This window comes from Narcine bancroftii, chromosome 4 (assembly GCF_036971445.1).
Source record: "Narcine bancroftii isolate sNarBan1 chromosome 4, sNarBan1.hap1, whole genome shotgun sequence".
Taxonomy (NCBI): Eukaryota; Metazoa; Chordata; class Chondrichthyes; order Torpediniformes; family Narcinidae; genus Narcine; species Narcine bancroftii.
This window is the reverse complement of record NC_091472.1, coordinates 312,241,246-312,261,850: the sequence shown is the minus strand read 5'-3', so window position 1 is coordinate 312,261,850 and position 20,605 is coordinate 312,241,246. Positions and strand designations below refer to the sequence as shown.

Here is a 20,605-nt window from a genome sequence, read left to right as displayed (position 1 = left end):
TACCACACCCACCTTTAGAAAATCATAGAAGCAGAAATAGGCCATTCAGCCCACTGCGCCAGCCCCACCATTTTATCATGAGCTGATCCATTTCCCTACTCAGGCCTAATGCCCAACCTTCTCCCCATAACCTTTGATGTCCTGGTTAATCAGGAATTTATCTACCTCCACAGCTGCCTGTGGCAACACATTGCACAGATTTACCACCCTCTGGCTGAAGAAATTCCTGTTCTGTGCACACCCTTCAATGCTGAAGTTGTGCCCTCTTGTCCTGGACTCTCCCACTGTGGGAAACCACCTTTCTGCATCTACTTTGTCTGTGCCTTTAAACATTCAAAATGTTACAATGAGATCCCCCCACCCCCAACCCTCCTAAATTCCAACGAGTACACCTCAAGAGCTGTGAAACATTCCTCATATAAACCTTTCATTCCCGGATCATCCTTCTGAACCTTCTCTAACGTCAGCCCATCCTTTCTTAAATGAAGAGCCCACTTTGTCTAATAGGGTGACCTAGTCAGAATACTGCTATTGGCACCTTCTAATTCTACCCTCCAACACATGGGAGGGCAATAAAAAAAACAATGTGCTGGCCACTGCTACAAAGATCGTGGGTGCTGTCCATCCAGCTTGCTACCCCCAACTCAGTCCCGCCCGTGGAGACCTCCTTTTGCTTGCGAAGCGCTGTGCTGAATCCTGCCACCGCCATTTCTGTGGAGAGGAAATATTCTTCATCTCACTCGTGAGATGCAAGTCAGCAACAAGAAGTACTGGCAGCCAAAGGAGGCACTTGACCCGTGTTAAAAAGCGACTTTATTTTGTGCAATCATACGAAAGAAAACTTGTGAGAGAGAAAACATACTGATCAAACAATCCAGTAAGAGGCAATGCCCATGGTGACCCGTGTTATTCAGTAGCCATCTCATCCTGCAACACCTCCCTTTCCCTTCTTGAAGGACCTGACAATAGTCATGAAAACGCACAAATGTTGGAGGAACTCAGCTGGTCTTGCCAGCGTCCGTAAGAGGCAAAGATGTTTTGGGCCAGATTGCTTCACCTCCTATGGACACAGCTGGTCTCTCAGAGTTCTAGCATTTCAGTGTTTGAATACAATCAGTGTCTGCAGATTTTGGTATTTCACCGACACTAGTCCAAGTGGAGAGTTCCCATGGAACAAAGATGTTACCCCTTTAATACCCTCCAACATTTTCCCATGCATTCATGTCTCTAGTAATCTTCAGCCAAAAACCAAAATGAGGAAATTCATTCTTTCCAGTGGTCTCCTAACAGCATTGTGCAAGTCGATCCTTTCCTTGCTTTTAACATCTGGTGTTGTTTTAGACGTCAATTAAAAAAAATAATTTCATACATTTATCAGGGAAGCCATCATGTGCATGAGCCAGAGAAGAATCATTTAATTTGGGTATCCCCATTCGGGTACTGAACTTGTTTCAATGCATGACCTCACTTATCAGGACTGAACTTCATCTGCCACTTTTCTGTCCATCTCTGTATTGTCTATATCCTGTTGTAACCTACAACAACCTTCTACACTATCCACAAAATCTCTAACCTTCATGTAATCTCCAAACTTGCTGGCCCAAGCCCCAGAACAGATCCCCGTGGAATTCCACTTGTCGCTGACCTCCAGGCAGAATATGTTCCATCTACTAGTATCCTCTGCTTTTTGCAGGCAAGCCAATTCTTAATTTCTGGCCATTATTTATCATGATTGTGTAGTAGTATCCGGGATTGCAGAGAACCTCAGGTCTCTTATTGCTAGTGTGGAGCACAATGGATACGGCAGAATGCACTTCACTTCCCATACAACCTACCTCATCAGACTGTTCTTGCCTCACCTGCGGCAGACACAGGATCTCAAACAAGCTTCATCAGCTACCTCAGAACCTGAGGAAATGGGGTGGAAGCAAGTTACCTTCAACCCTGAGGGACTGCATTGGGATTTCCTGACAAGTACTCAGGAGGACGGGGAACATTACAGGGTCCAAACAATCCATGTGAACTGAGGGCCAAAATGAGGAGACTGCAACTTGCATTGTGTTCAGTGAAAGAATTGACTGTGATCTCAGCAGACTAGGTCATTCATTGAGGCCTAAGATGAAGGAATGCTGATGTCAGGCCTGCTGGGGTGGTACGGATGCAGCAGAGTGAAGGTGGCTGAATAAGGCAGGCTGTAGGTTGGCCTTTCATTAACTGTGGATGTCAATAGCTTCAGTGAATTGGAATCAAGAAGTGTGATGGAGAACATACAGATGGAAATGGGGGCTACAGCTTGCCTTCAAACCAGCAAAAGAGAATGTGTGACCCTTGACCACACACTGCCTCTGCAGGAACTATTTTTTGCTAGACAGTGCCAGAGCGTGGAGGCTCTAATCTCTGAACTGCACGCAAAAGAACATGACAATAAATAAATCTAAACAATGGAGGCAGGCCACAATTTGACCAATTAGTCTCTTGCTCTCATTTCAAAAGAATGTCAGTCATAGTAAAACATATTTGTTGCTTGTACATTTTATTTTGTCTTTCTCAATAAAAACATTTTTGGGCGGGACACAACAGAAGGGCGTAGGATTTCTTTTCATTTGGTAAGATCCATCATTTCTGAGTTTACTGTGAAAACACGCATTCTTGATGTCTTTTGGATTATTTAATATATCTGGCAGTTACTTGAAATACCTTGTTACCGTTGTTCAGTGAACAAGAGCATGCTGATGACATAAAGGAGACTACAGATGCTGGAATCGGAATCCAAACACAATCTGCTGAAGAGATACTCGCCCCAGAGTTCCTCCGGCAGATGGTGTTTAAGAGCAAGTTAACATTTTGATCGTTGCAATGGGGGCATTCCAACTAGACAGATGTAATCTGCTGTTATGGGAGACCATAATAGTTTTTTAAAAATTCCTTCATTCCCCCTTTCCCACCCATTTTCATCATTCAAGGCAGGTATTCAACACAAACCCTGCTAGTCTGCGTGCTCCCCTAGTTTTTAAGTGGTGGGGGGATTGACTGGTGCTCAGAGGAAACTGGCCGTCCTTTCAAGTCACTGAAAGTTATGCTGGTCACAGCATGGATTTGGGAAGACAAACATTGGTCAGCCATCACTGAATGCAAAGAGATATGTGTCACTGATCGCGACCTTGGTGCACTACTGCTGGGATGAGTGTGGACAGCCTGGTCTACATTCCCTACGGTAGACTTGTTTCTGGGATGAGGGATTATCCTGAGCTGACTTTAAGAAGATTTGCCCTAAGCCCTTTAATATTTAGAAAAATGAAAGGCAATTGGATTGAAAAATACAGTAATATTAAGTGTCTTGATAGGATAGATACACGGAGGCTATTTCCAAATGCTGTGAATGTATAGAAACAGGGTCCACTGTCTCAAAATAAGGATCTCATCAACATCTTGTAGTTATAACATGACATTGCAGCTCCTGTGCTCAAGGCCCTGGCAGATGAAGGCAGCCAAGGTCACTGCCAAGGGGAGACATCTGCAGGCATTGCCTCCCCATATGGTCACAGCCATCACTTGCTGCCAGACATGCCCCACTCCCTCCCACGTCACTAGCATCTAACCTGACACATGCAACTCTCCACTTGCACCCAGCATGATTAGTGTGCGTCTAGTGACGCTTGACACAATAAAAGCAGTGCCCTTGTCTCCTACATCGGAGGGGTGGATGGTGTTAATGTTCGTCAACAAGTAAGTCCCAGTATCCAACAGCACCCCCCCTTTCATTTCACTGTGCCCTTCTCTAATGTTCATTCTGACGCTGACCCTGAAGGCAGCGCACCAAACGCCACTATTGTGACATATTATATTTTATATAGATATATTTTTGAAAGAGATAGATTGTGGGAGTAGTGTAGGTCACAAACAGATGCAGACACCAAAACAGATCTCATTTTAAAATGCAAGAGTTATGCATAAGGTGGTGCCTACAAACCACCTGTGCTGGAGATTTTCACAATGAGGTGCAAATGGAAGGGCCGATCTCAGGAAACTGGTAACATCTCTCATGAATTGATTTTTGGAGTCAGCCAGCTGTTTTGGTGGAGTGTGCTGTTTTAGGAAGGTCATGTGGTTTTGTAAACAGAGGTTCAAACAAGTTTTTATCTAAGTGTGACAGAGAGAGAGAGGGAGAGAAATAGAGAGAGACTGTTGGTTTTCTGCAGTGGCTTTTCAAAGCTTGTTGAAACCCCATTTTGAAGACGGGTTGTGTAAGGTAAAACATCATGAGATGGGAATGTGTAAGGAGTTACCCTGCCCTGTACAGGGCTGTAACAAGATGTAAATGCATCCTTGTACTTACAAGATAAGAGAGACATTGATGGATTGAGAGGCAGGAAGCTAGCAGGGAAAGGATAGCAACAGTTTTAGTCATTGGACAAGTAATGATATGATGATGTTCTAAGCATGTATCCAAGGGTATAAAAAATCACCATTTTGCTGATAACGGCAGAATGCATTCTCCGACTAACATGGTTAGTCGCAAGTGTTACAATCCGGTAATAAAGAACAAAGAACCCTGATTTCGACTCAGTCTGGTGTTTGTCTCACTCATTCATGAACAAAGCAGACCTAACAATTGTGAGTTCTGCGTTCAGACTGTTCAAAGCCCTTGTGGTCCATACAAGAGATGGCTGGTTGTATAATGTTTTGCTTGAGATAAGGGAGACAGTAAAGGAACTCTGTGGTGACCTGAAAGAAAGAGGTTATCATATGGAAAACCCTGATGGGGTAAGTTTCTTCGGCAAGACACTGAAGTGGCTGATTGGAAGAAATCAGTTTGTGTGCGTCCAATGAGCAACAAATCTTCTTTCTGAAAACCAACAAGAACCTTCCTGAGCGGTAACCATTTACCTTTCAAGCACCACAGCCTAGTGAAGATACATAAATGTTAAATTCTGTGCACAGTATAAGAATTGCCTGATACCAGTAAACTTGGAGGAGTGAGAAGTGAGATTGGACTGTGAATCAAAGAACTTTTCTGAACTTACACACACATTACATACACGTGCGCTTAGAATTAGTTGGGGGTTAAATTAATAGTAATAAGTTAAAGTTTGATCCTGTTTTTATGTTTAAAGAAAAATAAAAGTAACTCTTGTTTAAGTAACCATCTATCTTGGTGAATTTCTCTTGCTGCTGGATTTTGAGGTCCTTTGGGCCTGTCACACTATGTCTACCTGTTCCACCACTTTCAGGAAACTATGTACCTCCATCCTTGATCTCTGTTCTCAACAGTCTCCAGGGCCCTACCATTTATTGGGTAAAATAAGGATCTGGCCACTCTGGACTGAGAGAAATTTCTTAACCTAATATGGATTGAAACAATGGAATTTCCTACCCAAGAGGCTCTGTTGCTAAGTATATTTGAGATAGATTGATAGACAAAAAAAAATTGATGGGAGATTTCAGTGCCAAAGAACAGTACAGGAAAAGTTGCAAAAGTTCAGCTGTTATCATTATTTTGTCTGGGCAAACAGTGGTAGAATCCTTTGGTTTTTATGTATCAAAACTACTTTGCTGCATCTCACCCCAGAGGGCAAGTCATATGCCTCAAAGTTGTGCTGGTAGCCAATTAAACTGTGGGCCTGATTCAAAGGCATCCTCCCATCTCAGATATGAGGCCCAGTGGATAGCTGTAGGAATTATCATCCTGATAGAGGTGCTGGAATCAATAACAAAGATACTTTCATCAGTGCTCCACAATCAGGGCTGGATTTACCCAATAAATGGTAGGGCCCTGCAGAGTGCTGAGGACAGTGACCAAGGGTAGAGGTACATAGTTCCCCGAAAGTGGCGACTACGGGTGAGCTTGGTGTGCTGCCGTCATCTGCTAGTGCCTTGAGCACAGAAACTGCAGCGTCATGTTACAACTGTACCAGATGTTGATGTAGCCACACATGAAGTATTGTGGATAGTCCTGGTCTCCCAGCATTAGGAAAGATGAAGAAAAGATTCACAAGGACATTGGGTAGGACTTAAGGGATTGAGTTGGAAGGAGAGACTGGGACTCTCCCCCCCCCACTGCCAAGGAAGTTGAGGGATGACCTTATTCAGTCATGCAAAATCATGAGCTGTATAGATAAGGTGAACGGCAAGTGAGTCTAAAACATTTAAGGTGAGAAAAGAGTTAGAAGTAACTCAAGGGTCAACTTTTTCGTATAAAGGATGACAGGTATGTGGAATGAGCTGCCAGAGGAAGTGGTAGAGATGGGGATAATGGCAACATTTAAGTCATTTAGGCAGGTACATGGATAGGAAAGGTTTAGAGGATAGGAACAAAATGCAAGTAGATGGGGCTAGTGTAGACAAAGTGAGTGGCATGGTACATGGATAGGAAAAGTTTAGAGGGATTTGGACCCAACACAGGAAAATGAGACAACTTGGTTAGAATGGGCAAGTTGGGCCGACGGGCCTGTAACACTCGATAAACTCCACGAAATTAGCAAACTCGCCACTGGATGTGCTTGCAAGGTCATTAACCAACTGTTAAGATGAGATGCTCACTATAAGGAGCAAAACATCATGGTTTGCAAGCATCATGGTTGAAATAAAAAGACAAGGCTGGAGAAACTCAGCAGGTCAACCAGTGTCCTTTATAGAGCAGAGATAAATTCTGTTTTGGGCTTGGTTATACATCATTATCTTGGCTCTATAAAGTGCACTGCTTGACCTGCTGAGCTTCTCCAGTCTTGTCTTTTCACAACGTTCACTGCAAGTTCACCAAACATGTCCCAATCTGTGAACTTTCTCTCATCCAGGACAGGGGCAGCAAATCCCCCTTCAAATACTTGACACTATCGCTGTTCCTTCATTGGTGATGGGTCACAATCTTGGAACTTCCTGCGCGACACAGGTGTTTCAAAAATGAAAATGGATCAAGGTCAATAATGGGCCTAACTGGAAGCGTTTGTGTATTGGAGGTGGAAGGATAGCTTTAGATCTGGTGCAGTTCCTGGACACTAAATGCCGGCCCAGCAATCAATACTTCAATCCCAGAACAGGAGAGGGTTTGGGAGCAGGAAGTATCCCCATGCTACACTCCTGGGTGAAGTGGCCAGAGGCAAAAAGGATAAATGAACCATTGTAACCCTCACAAGGCAATAGTAATGCACGAGGTGCAGAATATAAAGAGGACAAAAATGGAGGGAAGTTTTCTCTCATCCTTCAAAAAAGGTCTATTCAATAAATTCATGAGAAACATAGACGCAATTAGCTCCTTCCTGGAAGAGGAAGAGCCATTCATTTCCATTTTGACTGCACACTAAGACAAGTCATTGAGCACTCTTTCATTTAATAAATTATTTTTGGAGTAACTTATGGTCAGTCCTTGGAGCTAAGTCCTGGATGTTTTATTGCCATACAGTCAATATAAAAGCCAGTCTGATATGAGAATATAGTGCCATACCAGATCACTGACAATTTCTAAACGTGTCATCGTTCTATAAATTCAGGATGAGACCCAAAATAGTTATGCAGTTTGTTTCAGAATAAGTTGTGTTTTATATTGTATATAGTTATCATTTTGGGAGATAAATTGTGGCAGGTTTTTTTTAATGTAGGTCACATACAAACACTTCAAAACAGATCTCATTTAAAACACTGGAACTCTGCTCAAGCTAGACAGGGCGGCTCTGAATACCTTCACAAAAGCTTTGGGGAGTGCCCAAGGGACTTCACTAATGGACTGCTGTTTAGAAAAGCAACAGATGAAAGAACTCGGAGGATTAGGTTCAGAGCCACAGTCTGTCTGAGTGGAGGTTGCTGTTCTAAGTAAATCATATAGTTTTGCAAGCAGAGAGAGTAAAATAGGCTTTTCTCAGACAGAGAGAGAGAGAGAGAAAATTCAGTTCAGCAGCAGCAGGGACTGGAACAGGACAAGCTGGCAAGCTTGTGGAAATACCCCATTTTGAAGAAGGGTTGTGAGTGCTTAGTTCAGCCTGGTCAAAGCCCTGTGGTCCATACAAGAGGAGAGACTGGCTGCCTAATGTTTCACTTGAAATAAGAGAAACAAAAAGGAACTCTGTGGTGATCTGGAAAGAAAGAAATTATCATCTGGAGAATCCTGATGGGGCAAATTTCTTCAGCAAGACACTAATGTGGCTGATTAAAAAGGACCAGTTTGTGTCCAGGAACAACAAATTTCTCTCAGATAATCAACAAGAACGTTCCTGAGCGATAACCATTTTCCTTTCAAGCACCAAAGCCTGGTGAACTTCATAAATGTTAAATTCTGTGCACAGTCTAAGAATTGTCTGCAACCAGTGAACTTGGAGAAATGAGAAGTGAGATTGCATTGTGAGTTAAAGAACTTTTCTAAACTTTCACACATTACATACATGTGTGCTTAGAATTAAGAGGAGGTTAAATTAGGTTAAGTAGTTTGATCCAGTTGCATGTTTAAAGATAATTAAAAGCAACTTTTGTTTAAGTAACCATTTGTCTTGGTGAATATCTATTGCTGCTGGGTTTTTGGGCCCTCTAGGCTCATAACAGGATCCACCACGTAAATGATTTGTAGGAAGCAATGAAGAATATGGGAGACATCTCTCCTGTAAGGGGGTACCTAAACAAACAATAATACTCATTACAAATTATACTATAGGCTTTAACTGACCTTAATCCTGCTACTTATCATTCAGCAACTGACCCAAGTTAACTTCCTTAAGCCAACTATGCAGCAAGCACTTTGTAAAAACATAGAAATGCTGGAAGAACTCAGCAGGTCTTGCAGCGTTCAAAGGAGGTAAAGCCCAGTGGCTCAGGACCGAAATGTCGGTAACGTATCTTTACCTCCAATAGATGCCGCAAAACCGGCTGAGATCCTCCAGCCCTTCTGTTTTTACTATGTCAGCAGACTTTTGTGTTTCACTCCAGCAAGTGCTTTGTAAACAACCTCATCACTGAAGAAGTTGCCTTGAGGCACTTTTTCTGCTTTCCTCTATTTGTTTTAGTGCCTCCATCAGAATCTTAAAATCTCTCCAAATGATTACAAGAAATAAAACCAAATTCGCCCACGTAAAACAAAAATCACACCTTGAAAACATTTAGAGATTCAAACAAAGGATTCTCAAAGCCCAACAACAGATCTGCATTGTAAATAAAAAAGCCAATATAATCTAATCATATAGCACAAAATTCCGTTCTTAGTGAATTTAGTTCTGTGCATGCTCACGAAGATGCACGAGTTGGGTCACTTTTTCCTCAGGTTTTCGAGCATCAGTGAACAAAAATGTGAACCTTTTGGACTCTGCATCCATTTCCTAGATACCCTCATCAAACTTTATCATCATAAAAATTCTTCACTTAGCAGTAAAAATACAAATTAAAAGACATTATAGAATCGTAGAACTACTGTCAATGAGGGCATCGCAATGTGGATGGGATGTTTACGTTGAACCGCACATCCGCGATGACAACAGCCTTCTCTGGAAACCAGACTCGATTTTTTTTATGAACACGTAACGGTGGCTGACATGTTACATTATGAGGTCAATGCCGATTCAATCGGAAAGGCGTTTGTTGAAAAAGAAACTAAATACGGTCATCTCTCCCAAGAAATCAAGAGTTTAACCAGAGTGGAAAAAGTCACCCTTCATGGTTTTGTTATCGGAGCGTGGAGACTGTGGTCCGAGAATGGCAGGCTCACGGGCAAATTGGGAATCAAGAGTTTAGCGGTCTTACGATAAGATTCACTCTGGAGATCCCCCAGGAGTTCATGGACTTTTAAATGACATGGATTTTGGCTGATACCGTCCAGCCATATAAAACTAACCTCGGCTAATAGCATCTAGCCGTATAACATTGTCTTGCAAATACCATCTAGCCAAATCCTGTATCAAAAGATGTAAAATCTAGAAATCCCGCAAATGCCAAGTTATGCAACTTAAAAGTAACCCGTATTACCAGCGTCAGATATCTTTTCCTTAGTCAGTCACAGGTTCTGCTTGATGGTTTCTGCTGAAATGCGGCACCGATTGGAGAGGTGGAAATACGATCCTTCAGATGAGATGTCCAGCACAGTTACAGTCTGCCCGCTCCCGGTGGAATTAAAAGAAAGTCCCAGAGCACTGCTCAGTGTCCTTGATGGGTAAGTCTTCCTTCAGCACCAAGGGCAAGATCTCTCATTCTGTGCTGTTTGTCACGCACACACTGCATCCTCTATTTCCTGGCAGAACAAGTCGTCACATCGCAAAGCAATCTACTGCAGAGGAAGCATTTGGAATCATTGCTTTGCTATGTACGAGGCTCATCATAAATGAAGGTGACTTTGAAACTATCAAATTTATTGCTGATGTTCACTGAGCGGGATGTAGAGCCCACATTTACAAATTTATCCTAGAGATACAATTACAAATTTGCCAGCACACACATGTATCAGTTATCGAGGAGTTAAATCTACTTTGAACTAATATAATTAGAAACAGCTGCCAGGTTCGTTGACCCGTAACTGGTTGACCCGTTACTAGTTGACCCGTTACAGGTTGACCCGTAACTGGTTGACCCGTAACTGGTTGACCCGTTACAGGTTGACCCGTTACAGGTTGACCCGTTACAGGTTGACCCGTAACTGGTTGACCCGTAACAGGTTGACCCGTTACTGGTTGACCCGTTACTGGTTGACCCGTTACTGGTTGACCCGTTACTGGTTGACCCGTTACTGGTTGACCCATTACTGGTTGACCCGTAACTGGTTGACCCGTAACTGGTTGACCCGTAACTGGTTGACCCGTAACTGGTTGACCCGTTACTGGTTGACCCGTTACTGGTTGACTGTAACAACCAGCTTGGTGGTCCTAATTGCTGGTTTTTTTGGGGAGGAAAAAAAAGTGATTGGTCGATCATAACTGCAACCAGTGACTCTAAATGTACTGGAAGGATGAGTGCTCACCTAACTGAGTAAGACAGGTATCACAAGCTGGTTCACTGCTGTTGCTATTTCCATTGGGCACCTTCTCACCCTCAAGGAACCAGAGAGACACAGAACGTCCATCAGTCGCTCAAGGCTGGGAGCTGAAGGAGGCTGCTTTGCATCTATCACCCTGTCCTTTGTACAACTTCTACACCCAGGGGAGAATGTAACACGTGAACTGAAGGCAGCGAACAGCTCCAATGGCTTGCGGTGGAAGGCGATCTGGATGGATGTTTGGTTTGATGACCTGCATTGGACAGAGAGGCCAGTTTCACTCTGCAGTTTACAACAAGTCGAACAAGGAAGGGATGGTGGGATTCCGGACTCCTTTTGGATGCTCCCCTGGTCCGTCCCGCAAGTGAGGGAGGTCAGGACAGTCCCCCATATACACAGTGCCGTCATTGCAATGCCAGAATTTCTGCCACTCGAGTCATTTTCCAACCTGCAGCAATGAAGACGGGAGGGAGAACCCCGAGATCTGGCCACATCAATGGTTGCAGAGTTGAACGATGGAAAAGATTCGGCCTCCTGCGAGCATTTCATCTGATCCAGGACAACTCCTCGACTCAAGGCGGATTTCTCAGCATTGGGGATCATGTCCACCTGGCCCTTTGTGCATAAGGCTTGCCGAGCAACTGCAGAACCAGCGATTATTCCTGCAACACTGGTCAAGTATACAAGGCCCAGCATGCAGGCAACCTGCAACATGAAAAGACAACAGGCATTTTACCACCACGTTTACAACCAGTTTGAAATGGTCAGCTCAAGCTCTCTGTTGCATGCCATTTCAATTCCCCAGTGCCACACCTACCTGTCCATCCTTGGCCTTCTCCACTACCATAGTGAGGTTCAAAGAAAACGAGAGAATCTTTTCATATTCTTGAAAAGCAAATCACGGAAATTTGGAGATACCATGGTCCGGGGCCCCAAACAGGCCTTTCAAGTGAAGGAACATTTCACTTGTATATCTACAGGAGTTATTCAATGCATCCAGTGCTCCCTTTGTGGCCTTCTCTACATCGGACAGACCGGTCGCAGATTGGGAGATCGCTTCGCTGAGCACCTTCTCTCTGCCCGCAACAACAGCGACCTCCAAATAGCCAACCATTTCAATTCTGAGTCACACATCTAGACTCACGTGTCTGTCCATGGCCTTTTGCACTATCCCATCTTGACCACCCACAGATTGGAGGAACAACATCTTATTTTCTGTCTAGGCACTCTCTGGTCAAATGGCATTATCATGGACTTCTCTGCTTTCTGCCAAGCTTGCTCATCTTTTCCTTCTCCTCCCCCTTTGCTATCTTTCCAGTTCTCCCCTCCCTTCCCCTCTACCCACCAAGCCATCCCTCCTCTCTCTCATCACTGCTGTCCCCTCCCTCTTTTCTCCACCTATCATCTCCTGCCTTTGCCACCTCCCCCACTCCACCACTTTTTTGTTTGGATGCCTGGCAATATCTTCTCATACCTTGACAAAGGGTTTAAGTCCAAAATGTATCTTTACCTTTGCTACATAAAGGACACTGTTGGACTAGCTGAGCTCCAACATTTTGTGTTTTTATTTCATATTCTTGCCTGGGCACTCTACAGCCCAATGGTATGAACATTGAAATTTTCAATTCCAGGTAACCCTTACCTCCTGCGTACCTCCTCCCTCTCTCCTTTTGATGCACTTTTTGTCCTCCTCCCATTCCTGATTTCATCCTCCTGCTACCCACACATTTCACTCTTTGGATTCCTTCCCTCATCTGGTTCCTTTTGCCCTTCACCTCTCCTTTAACGATTCCCATTCTCGCCTTCCTTATTTATCAGGTTCCAGCACTGCACGCCTTTGTGCCCCAATATCACCCTTTTTCTATCTCCTTGTCTGCTTCTATCTATTATCCACCCAGCTCAGTCTCCCAACTCCATCACCCACCCCCCTCCCCACCTGGCTCCATATTACCCATCATTCACCCCTTTTTGGTCCACCCATCGCAGACTGGTCTTTGTCTCACCCCTCTCCCTCTTTATACTGACAATCTTCCCTCCCCACAGGGTCGCAACCCAAAATGCCAATAACTCCTTCCTGCCCAAAGATGTTGATTAATCATGGGGTTCTCCAGCAGTATAATTTTTGCTCCAAATTCTTGCATCAACGGTCTCGTGTTTCTCGAACTATGCAACGTGTTTTTTATTCATTTACAAGAGTGTTCCCTGGCAAGAGCACCATCCTTAACTGCCCTTGATAAAACAATACTGAGCTGCCTTTTTAAAACTCTGCAGTCCTTCTGGGGAAGGTACTGCTGGAGAGCTGATGGGAGCAGAGTTCCAGACTTAAACCCAGCAGTACATTTCCAGTTCAGGATGGAATGCGATGTGGAGGGCAATGTTCCCGAATACCTTTTGCCCTAACCTACATGATGGTATTGCCATGTGGTGCTTTCTTTTAAAAAAGGATCAGTCACCTGACATTGACCCAGCATGAGACATAACCAAAGTAAATCAAAATCATTACTGAAACATCTAGCAGGTTGCCTAACGGAGCACTTTGCATTAACTAAGCATGGTGATGTGTCAAAGCTATTTGCAGGAGATTCTTTTAGTCATCACAGGACAGTCCCTGACAACGTCAATTCTATATGAAAAAAAGCCTCCACACTTACTGCCTGATGAAACCCAACCAGTTATTTTCCTAAACCATAAATATTGGACTCTTATTAACACTAATGTCGGTGTAATTTCCACAGCTATAACATTTTTGAAACATTTTGAATGTTGAAAAGCAAGGACAGAGATGATGTAGCAAGGTTGTTTCCCATGGTGGGAGAGTCTCGGACAGGTGCGCATAACTTCAGGATTGCAAGGCATCCGCTTGGAACAGAGATGTGGTGGAATTTCTTCCACCGGAGGGTGGTGAATCTGTGGAGTTCATTGCTACAGGCGGTTGTGGAGGCCGGGTCATTGGGTGTATTTAAGGCAGAGATATATAGGTTTTTGCTTAGCCAGGGCATCAAAGGTTATGGGGAGAAGGCCAGGCAGCAGGACTGAGTAGAAAATAGGATCAGCTCATGATTAAATGGTGGGGCAGACTCGATGGGCTATTTCTGCTCCTGTTTTATGGTCCAATGGTCTTATTGGACCTATTAATAATTGTTTGTCTTGTCACATGGCTGGAACTGGTTAAACTCCTTCTTCCTTTAAGACTTCCAAAAAATGTTATAGTGGGAGATGCAGCAGAAAACTAATGGATACAAGTTGGTGCCTCAATCTCATTATGAGTATGCCGAATTGGTCAATGGGAAACATAGAACGCACTTCCAAATATCCCGAGGTCATAGGATAATTTGGACGGCATGTCTTGTGGGCCAGAAAGACCTGTTACTGTGCTGTATGTCTAAATTAAAATAAAATTAAATTTAATAATAAACTTGATTTTCAGGGGGAAGGGAATCAGAATGTTAGAGCAGTTATTGAGAAGGATGAGGGCAAAGATCATGTACAGATAGAAATCAATGTCCACAGACACCCAGGCTATAAGTGATTCCGCAGATTAATGAATCGCGTTCTAACGAGGTTTCACTGTATTCCCTCAGTCCTTGAGGGAGACTACTGCAGAAATTCCAGGGGCTCTGGCAGATATATTCAAAATGTCCATAGCCATGGGTGAAGTGCTAGAGGATTGGAGGGTAGCTCCTGTTGTCCTGTTGTTTAAAAAGGCTCCAAAAGTAAACCAGGGAATTATAGGCTGGAGAGCCTGGCATCAGTTGTATGTAAATTATTGAAAGGATTTCTGAGAGATAGAATATATAGATATTTGGACGGCCATGAACAGTCAGCGTGGCTTTGTGCGTGGTAGGTTGTATTTAACGAATCTTGTAGAGTTGTTTTGAGAAGGTTACCAAGAAGGTATCAAGGAAAGGCTCTGGATGTTGTCTATATGGACTTTAGTAAAACCTTTGACAAGGTCCCACATGGAGGTTAGTTCAAAAGGTTAAGACACTAGGTATCCATGGAGAGATTGTAAACTGGATTTGAAATTGGCTGAATTGGAGAAAACAGAGTGGTAGTGGATGATTGCTTCTTAGGCTGGAGGCCTGTGATTGTTTTGGTGTGCCTCAGGGATCTGTGTTGGGACTATTGTTGTTTGTTGTCTATATCAATGATCTGGATGATAATGGGGTGAATTGGATCCCCAAGTTTGCTGATGGCACAAAGATAGGAGGCGTTGTGGATAGCGAGGAAGGCTTTCAAAGCTTGCAGAGGAATCTGGACCATCTGGGAGAATGGGCCAAAAAAATGGCATAGAGTTTAATGCAGACAAGTGTGAAGTGTTGCATTTTGGAAGGGAAAATCAAAGTAGGACAAACAGTAAATTGTAGGGCACTGATAAGTGAGGAGGAGCAAAGGGACCTGGGAATACAGATATATTGTTCCCTGAAGGTTGCATGTAGAAAGGGTTTTAAAGAAAGCTTATGGCATCTTAGCCTTTATAAATCAAAGTATCGAGTATAAAAGTTGGGATGTTATGTTGAAGTTGTTTAAGACATTAGTGAGGCCAAATTTGGAATATTGTGTACAGTTCTGCTCGCCTAACTACAGGAAGGGTATCAATAAGATTGAGAGAGTGCAGAGAAAATTTACTAGGATATTGCCGGTCTTCAGGAGCTGAGCTACAGAGAAAGATTAATCAGGTTAGGACTTTATTCTCTGGAGTGAAGAAGAATGAGGGGAGATTTAATAGAGTTTTACAAGATTATGAGAAGAATAGATAGAGTGGATGCAAGTAGGCTTTTTACACTTACATTGGGGGAGATAAATACAAAAGGTCATAGTTTTAAGCTTAGGGGAATAATTGGGGTAAAATTCACTCAGTGGTAGGAAAAGGCTGCCATCTGATGTGGCGAATGCGGGCTTGATCTTCAATTTTAAAAATAGATTGGATAGATACACAGATGGGAGAGGTCTGGAGGGTTATGGAGCGGAACAGGTCAATGGGTCTAGCGAAATAATGGTTGGCACAGACTAGAAGGGCTGAATAGCCAGCTTTCTGTGCTGTAGTGTTCTATGGTCTGGTTCTAACAATGAGTCCCAATCCAGTCTTTACAGGAGGCAAGAACACAAGTTGGCTATCAGGCTCTTGAACCTCTCGAACTGACCTAACCCTAACTATTAACGGACCACCAAAAGATCTGTCTGCACTATTTAACAGTCACTTTCTTCTTTGCACTATCTGCAACTGTGAATAATGATCTATCATTTTATATTTATCACCTCTTTTTCAATTGTAATGGATAAATATTGGGAGAATTTGGTAAGATTTAGTGGGTTACGTACATACACACATTTTAAAACATCTTATTTGAAAGACTTAAGAATTCATATTCAGTAAAATTGCAGGATCTTTGGAGACTTTTATGCACATTTCACAAGTAGGTGCTAATTGAAATGACATCATGAAATGCATAGACAATTGTTGGAATTGGAGACAGGCTGGATGGTTGGATAACTCCAAGGCTTCTGACCTTTCCGCATAGTACTCACAGAAAGGTCACTAAAACAACAGCTTGACCAAGAGAGGAGAACTCCTGTTGTTTGCTGAAGAAGGTGGGGTTTTTTTTTGCAAGTGAGAGAGTCACATGGGCTTCCTGGCAGTCTCAGTTGGGAGGGGGAGAGAGAGAGAGAGAGGTGAGACCAATCTCAATAAGCTCTCTCAGCTTGTGTGTCTGACACTGAAAGGAGCTGAACAGTGCAAGCTAGGAAGAGCTGGTTGGAAACAGAAAGTTCCAGAGCAGTGGATGGCTGGAAGTGCTATCTGTCTGATGTTTCCCTTGGAATAAGTGGAACAGAAAGGAACTCTGTGAGAGCCTGAAAGAAAGAGGTTACCATCTGGAAAACCCTGACGAGGCAAGTTTCATCAGCGAGACATTGAGGTGACTAATGGTGGTACCTCAGTTGTGGAAATCCTTGAACAACAAATCTCTCTCTGCAAACCCTACAAGAACCTTCCTGAGTGGTAAACATTTATCTTTCGAGTACCAAAGCCTGGTGAACTTTATACATGTTAAGTTCTGTGCACAGTATAAGAATTGTCTGCAACTAGAGAACTTGAAAGAAGGAGAAGTGAGATTGAACTGTGAACCAAAGAACTTTTCTTAAATTTACACACACATTACATACACGTGCGCTTAGAATTAGAAGGGGGTTAATTTGGGATAGTTAAGTATAGAGATAAGTTAAAGTTTGATTCTGTTTTCATGTTTAAAGATAGTTGAAAACAACTTTTATTTAAGTAAATACTTGTCTTGGTGAATGTCTATTGCTGCTGGGTTTTGGCGTCCTCTGGGCTCGTAACATTTTCTGATGGTATATTGTGGCAAACTAATTTATACTATTGTTGATGATGTATCTTACTAATCTGTGTGGCTGCGTCAAGTAATAATTTTGGTGCATCTGTACACTGTACATGTATAATATAATAAACTCCCACTCATATAACTTGGGTAATTAACCCTTTGTTTAAAATCTCACTTGACACCAGTTCCAGAGTTGGTCTGACCCATTAGAACCAAAATGGAGGTTCCCACTTCTTTGGAACTATTAATTACACGGTTTGAAAGGTACAGAGATAAAAAGCTTCAAATTTGCCTAACAGAGCAGGACATTGGTAGGCAAAGACCACTCATAGCCACCGGTCCTGCTAGTACAGTATGCCAGTATAGTTCTGGTAACCAAAAATTAATTTCAAACTCACTGTTTCATCTTATTTACTTGTTCAGGGAACATAACCTTTGTTATGCATATAGCATTTATTGTCCATCCATAATGATGCCTTGAATAGAGTGGCTTACTGGGTTATTTCAAGTGACATTTAAAGATCAATAATATTCTGGGGTCTGGAGTCACATAGGTTAGTGAATATTTCCGTTTCAAGGTCGATGAAGACAAGATAGTCCAGCACCTATGGGGTTTGGTAGATGTGGATAAGTGTATTTGGTAGTTGCTTGAGATTGCTTGTTCTCGATCCACTGTCCATTTATAAATCAATGGTACTTTCTGTACCTGTCATGGTGGTCACGTGTAATGGGTGATAAGGGGAGAAACAGTGAATACATCCAGGGAAAGAGCGGATGTGCAAATTACTCACTCTTGACAGGAGGAAGCAGTGGTAAATAATAATCTCAATGCTTTTGCAAAGCCTTCCTAGAATTTCTTTTGTACTTTCAGGAATCTTGACAATTTGATGTGGTGAAAGTGTGGGGTCGAGGGTAAATATATACTTCTGCAATTGCCTTAAAATCATGGAACATAATGATACAGAAGACAGCACTGGCAAGCCAAGGTCACGTAGGCACTTTGCAGGAATCAACCAATTCGGATTCCCTGCCGTTTCCCCCAAGAGGCCCAAAATGCTTGTGTTCCCCACCCCCCCCCCCCACCAGTTTTAAAGTTTAACATTCAGCTTCATGAGGGAATGGCAATTGGAGAAAATTACAATGCAGCTGTATCCTGGAAGTCTTTTCTGCATTGGTTGAAAACCTGATCCTACTTCAGAAATTTTCATAAGATATAGGAGCACAACATATTGGAGAAGTAGGCCATTTGGCCCATCGAGTCCACTCAGGCCAGATTAGAGAATTGATGGTGATAAGTCTCAGCGGGGCTATTTATGGAAGGGTAATGCAGACAGATTGAATGAGATATAGAGTCCATATCCACAGTTTCTTGCAAAGGAAAATTGTATGCAAACGTGTGAATTAATAACGGGGACCAGTTTTATTAATCTATGTTTCACAGTAGCATGCAATGAAATTGTACCAAATAGATCTGGCACACCCAGGGAGCTCCAGTAAAGGACTATGGTGACGTGAGAATGCCAACTTTAACCACTCCGCCAAGATTCCACACCACTAAATGCTGCTATGTCGTCCTCACCCATGTCCCAGGAATGGGAAATGTTAATGAAAATATCACTGTTCAGTTTCTGTAGCTGTCACAAGGTTATCCTCACTGCAATGACTCAACTTACTGAGCAGCTATACCATGTTTGCTCACAGTTAATACAAATTAAACTTGCATGTCTGGTTGCTCTGAGCCCTCCCTTATCAAGAATCAAACAACTAATAAAGGGTGTGAATGGATGCTACCTTAACAACATGCTGGTACAATTCTGTAAAGACTTGTTGCCACAGTGCCTGCTCCAGTAACACACACAAGTCTGTATATGTGAACCAGCCTCGTTTTAGTCCCTGCGATTCAGCCACCCTATAAAAAAAGAGGAGCAAGATTAAAATCCCAAACACATGCGAGGTTAATGATGCAATTGTTCCTGTAAGGGAATGAGGCAGAGCTGGTTGTGAACATTTAGAGGTGCTTACATGATGTGCAGCAGGAATTCACAGCAAAGTAAGACAACGACTACCTCAGCTTCAGAAGGATTTCAAGGGCTGTCAAGTATTTTGAGGTGAAAAGTGCTTCACAGCCCAGGTACAACCAAACTGCTGGACAAACTCAGTGGGACGAGCAGAATCTGTGGGGAGAAAGGAATTGTTGACAATTTTGGTCCTGATGCAGGATCTCATCGTGAAAGGTCAACAATTCCTTCCACCCCCTCAACTCCCCGACCCACTGAGTTCCTTCAACCGAGGCATTTTTGTTTCCTACTGGTTCCAAAAACATTGTGTCTAAAAACATTTTGAGGTGTTCCCAACGTGAAAAATGCTGGACAATGGAAAGGTAGAAAACTGCAGGAATAGGCCATTCAGCAGAAAACTTCATATCCCTTGATCTCTTTAGCCTTATAAACTGTATTGACCTCCTTCTTGAATTTATTTAATGATTGGGCTTCAAGTGCTTTCTGTGATTGTGAATTCTACAGGTTGAAGAAACCATTCTTCATCAGTTCCACACGACTTGTGCCTCTTGCTTGTATTACAACCCCTGGTCATGGATTTCCCCATCTCGGGAACGCTTCCTGGATCTAAATTTTCTAGTCCTGTAAAAATGCTGTAGGTTTCTATACGATCCTCTCTCATTGTTCTGTTCTGGTGAATGTTAAGTCTATTGACCTAATCTTTCCTCATGGTGAACATGTGCTGCACTCCTTCCGTTGCCAAGAACATCCTTCCCAGAATACTATCATCAAAACTATACACACTACTCTACCCTTGAACATTGAAAGCAGAACTCAAGAACAGCAGAAACTGAACTGACATCCATAATATTGAACTTCCATTTGTTGGTGCGTTTGAGTTTGGAACTCCCACTTAGCAATAATTCCAGGAAAAGCCACAGATGAAAAATCGACCTCGGGACAATTGTGCTCTCTTCTGGACTCGTCAGGGAAGGCACTGAAGGACACAGACCTTTGTGGATCTTTCAGCACTAAAGCTGGGAGGAATACCTATCGAAACTATGACAAGCGGAACAGATCCAAGTATTTCATTTGGAAGAAAAGTAATAGATAATTTCCTCTTTTTAAAATTTAATTGAACTGATCGAAATGTAAGTTTTTAATTATTTCTTGTGCACTTCATTTTCTTTAGGAAATAAAATTTAGAAGGCTAGAATCCAGTGCCAGTACATTGAATTAAGACAGATGGATAAAATGTATTTCTAAATCAAAACCATTTATTTTGACTATTTATGGGACCCTCAGATACTGTGTATTGAGGGCTTTTG

General features: G+C 42.8%; 1 protein-coding gene across 9 annotated transcripts in view; it reads right to left on the bottom strand.

Annotated features, from left to right (window-relative positions):
• cnppd1 (cyclin Pas1/PHO80 domain containing 1) overlaps nt 1-20,605 on the bottom strand; it is a 77,159-nt gene that overhangs the window by 12,265 nt on the left and 44,289 nt on the right. For 7 of the 9 annotated variants that reach the window (XM_069935915.1, XM_069935917.1, XM_069935919.1 and 4 more), the window contains 2 exons: nt 19,072-19,189; nt 796-11,644 (listed from right to left, as the gene is read on the bottom strand). In XM_069935915.1, coding sequence (XP_069792016.1) covers nt 10,925-11,644; nt 19,072-19,189 — 838 coding nt within the window. In that variant the 3' untranslated portion in view covers nt 796-10,924. Of the gene's footprint in view, nt 1-795; nt 11,645-19,071; nt 19,190-20,605 lie in introns of those variants that run through there. The other 2 variants (XM_069935923.1, XM_069935916.1) reach the window with 2 other exon arrangements.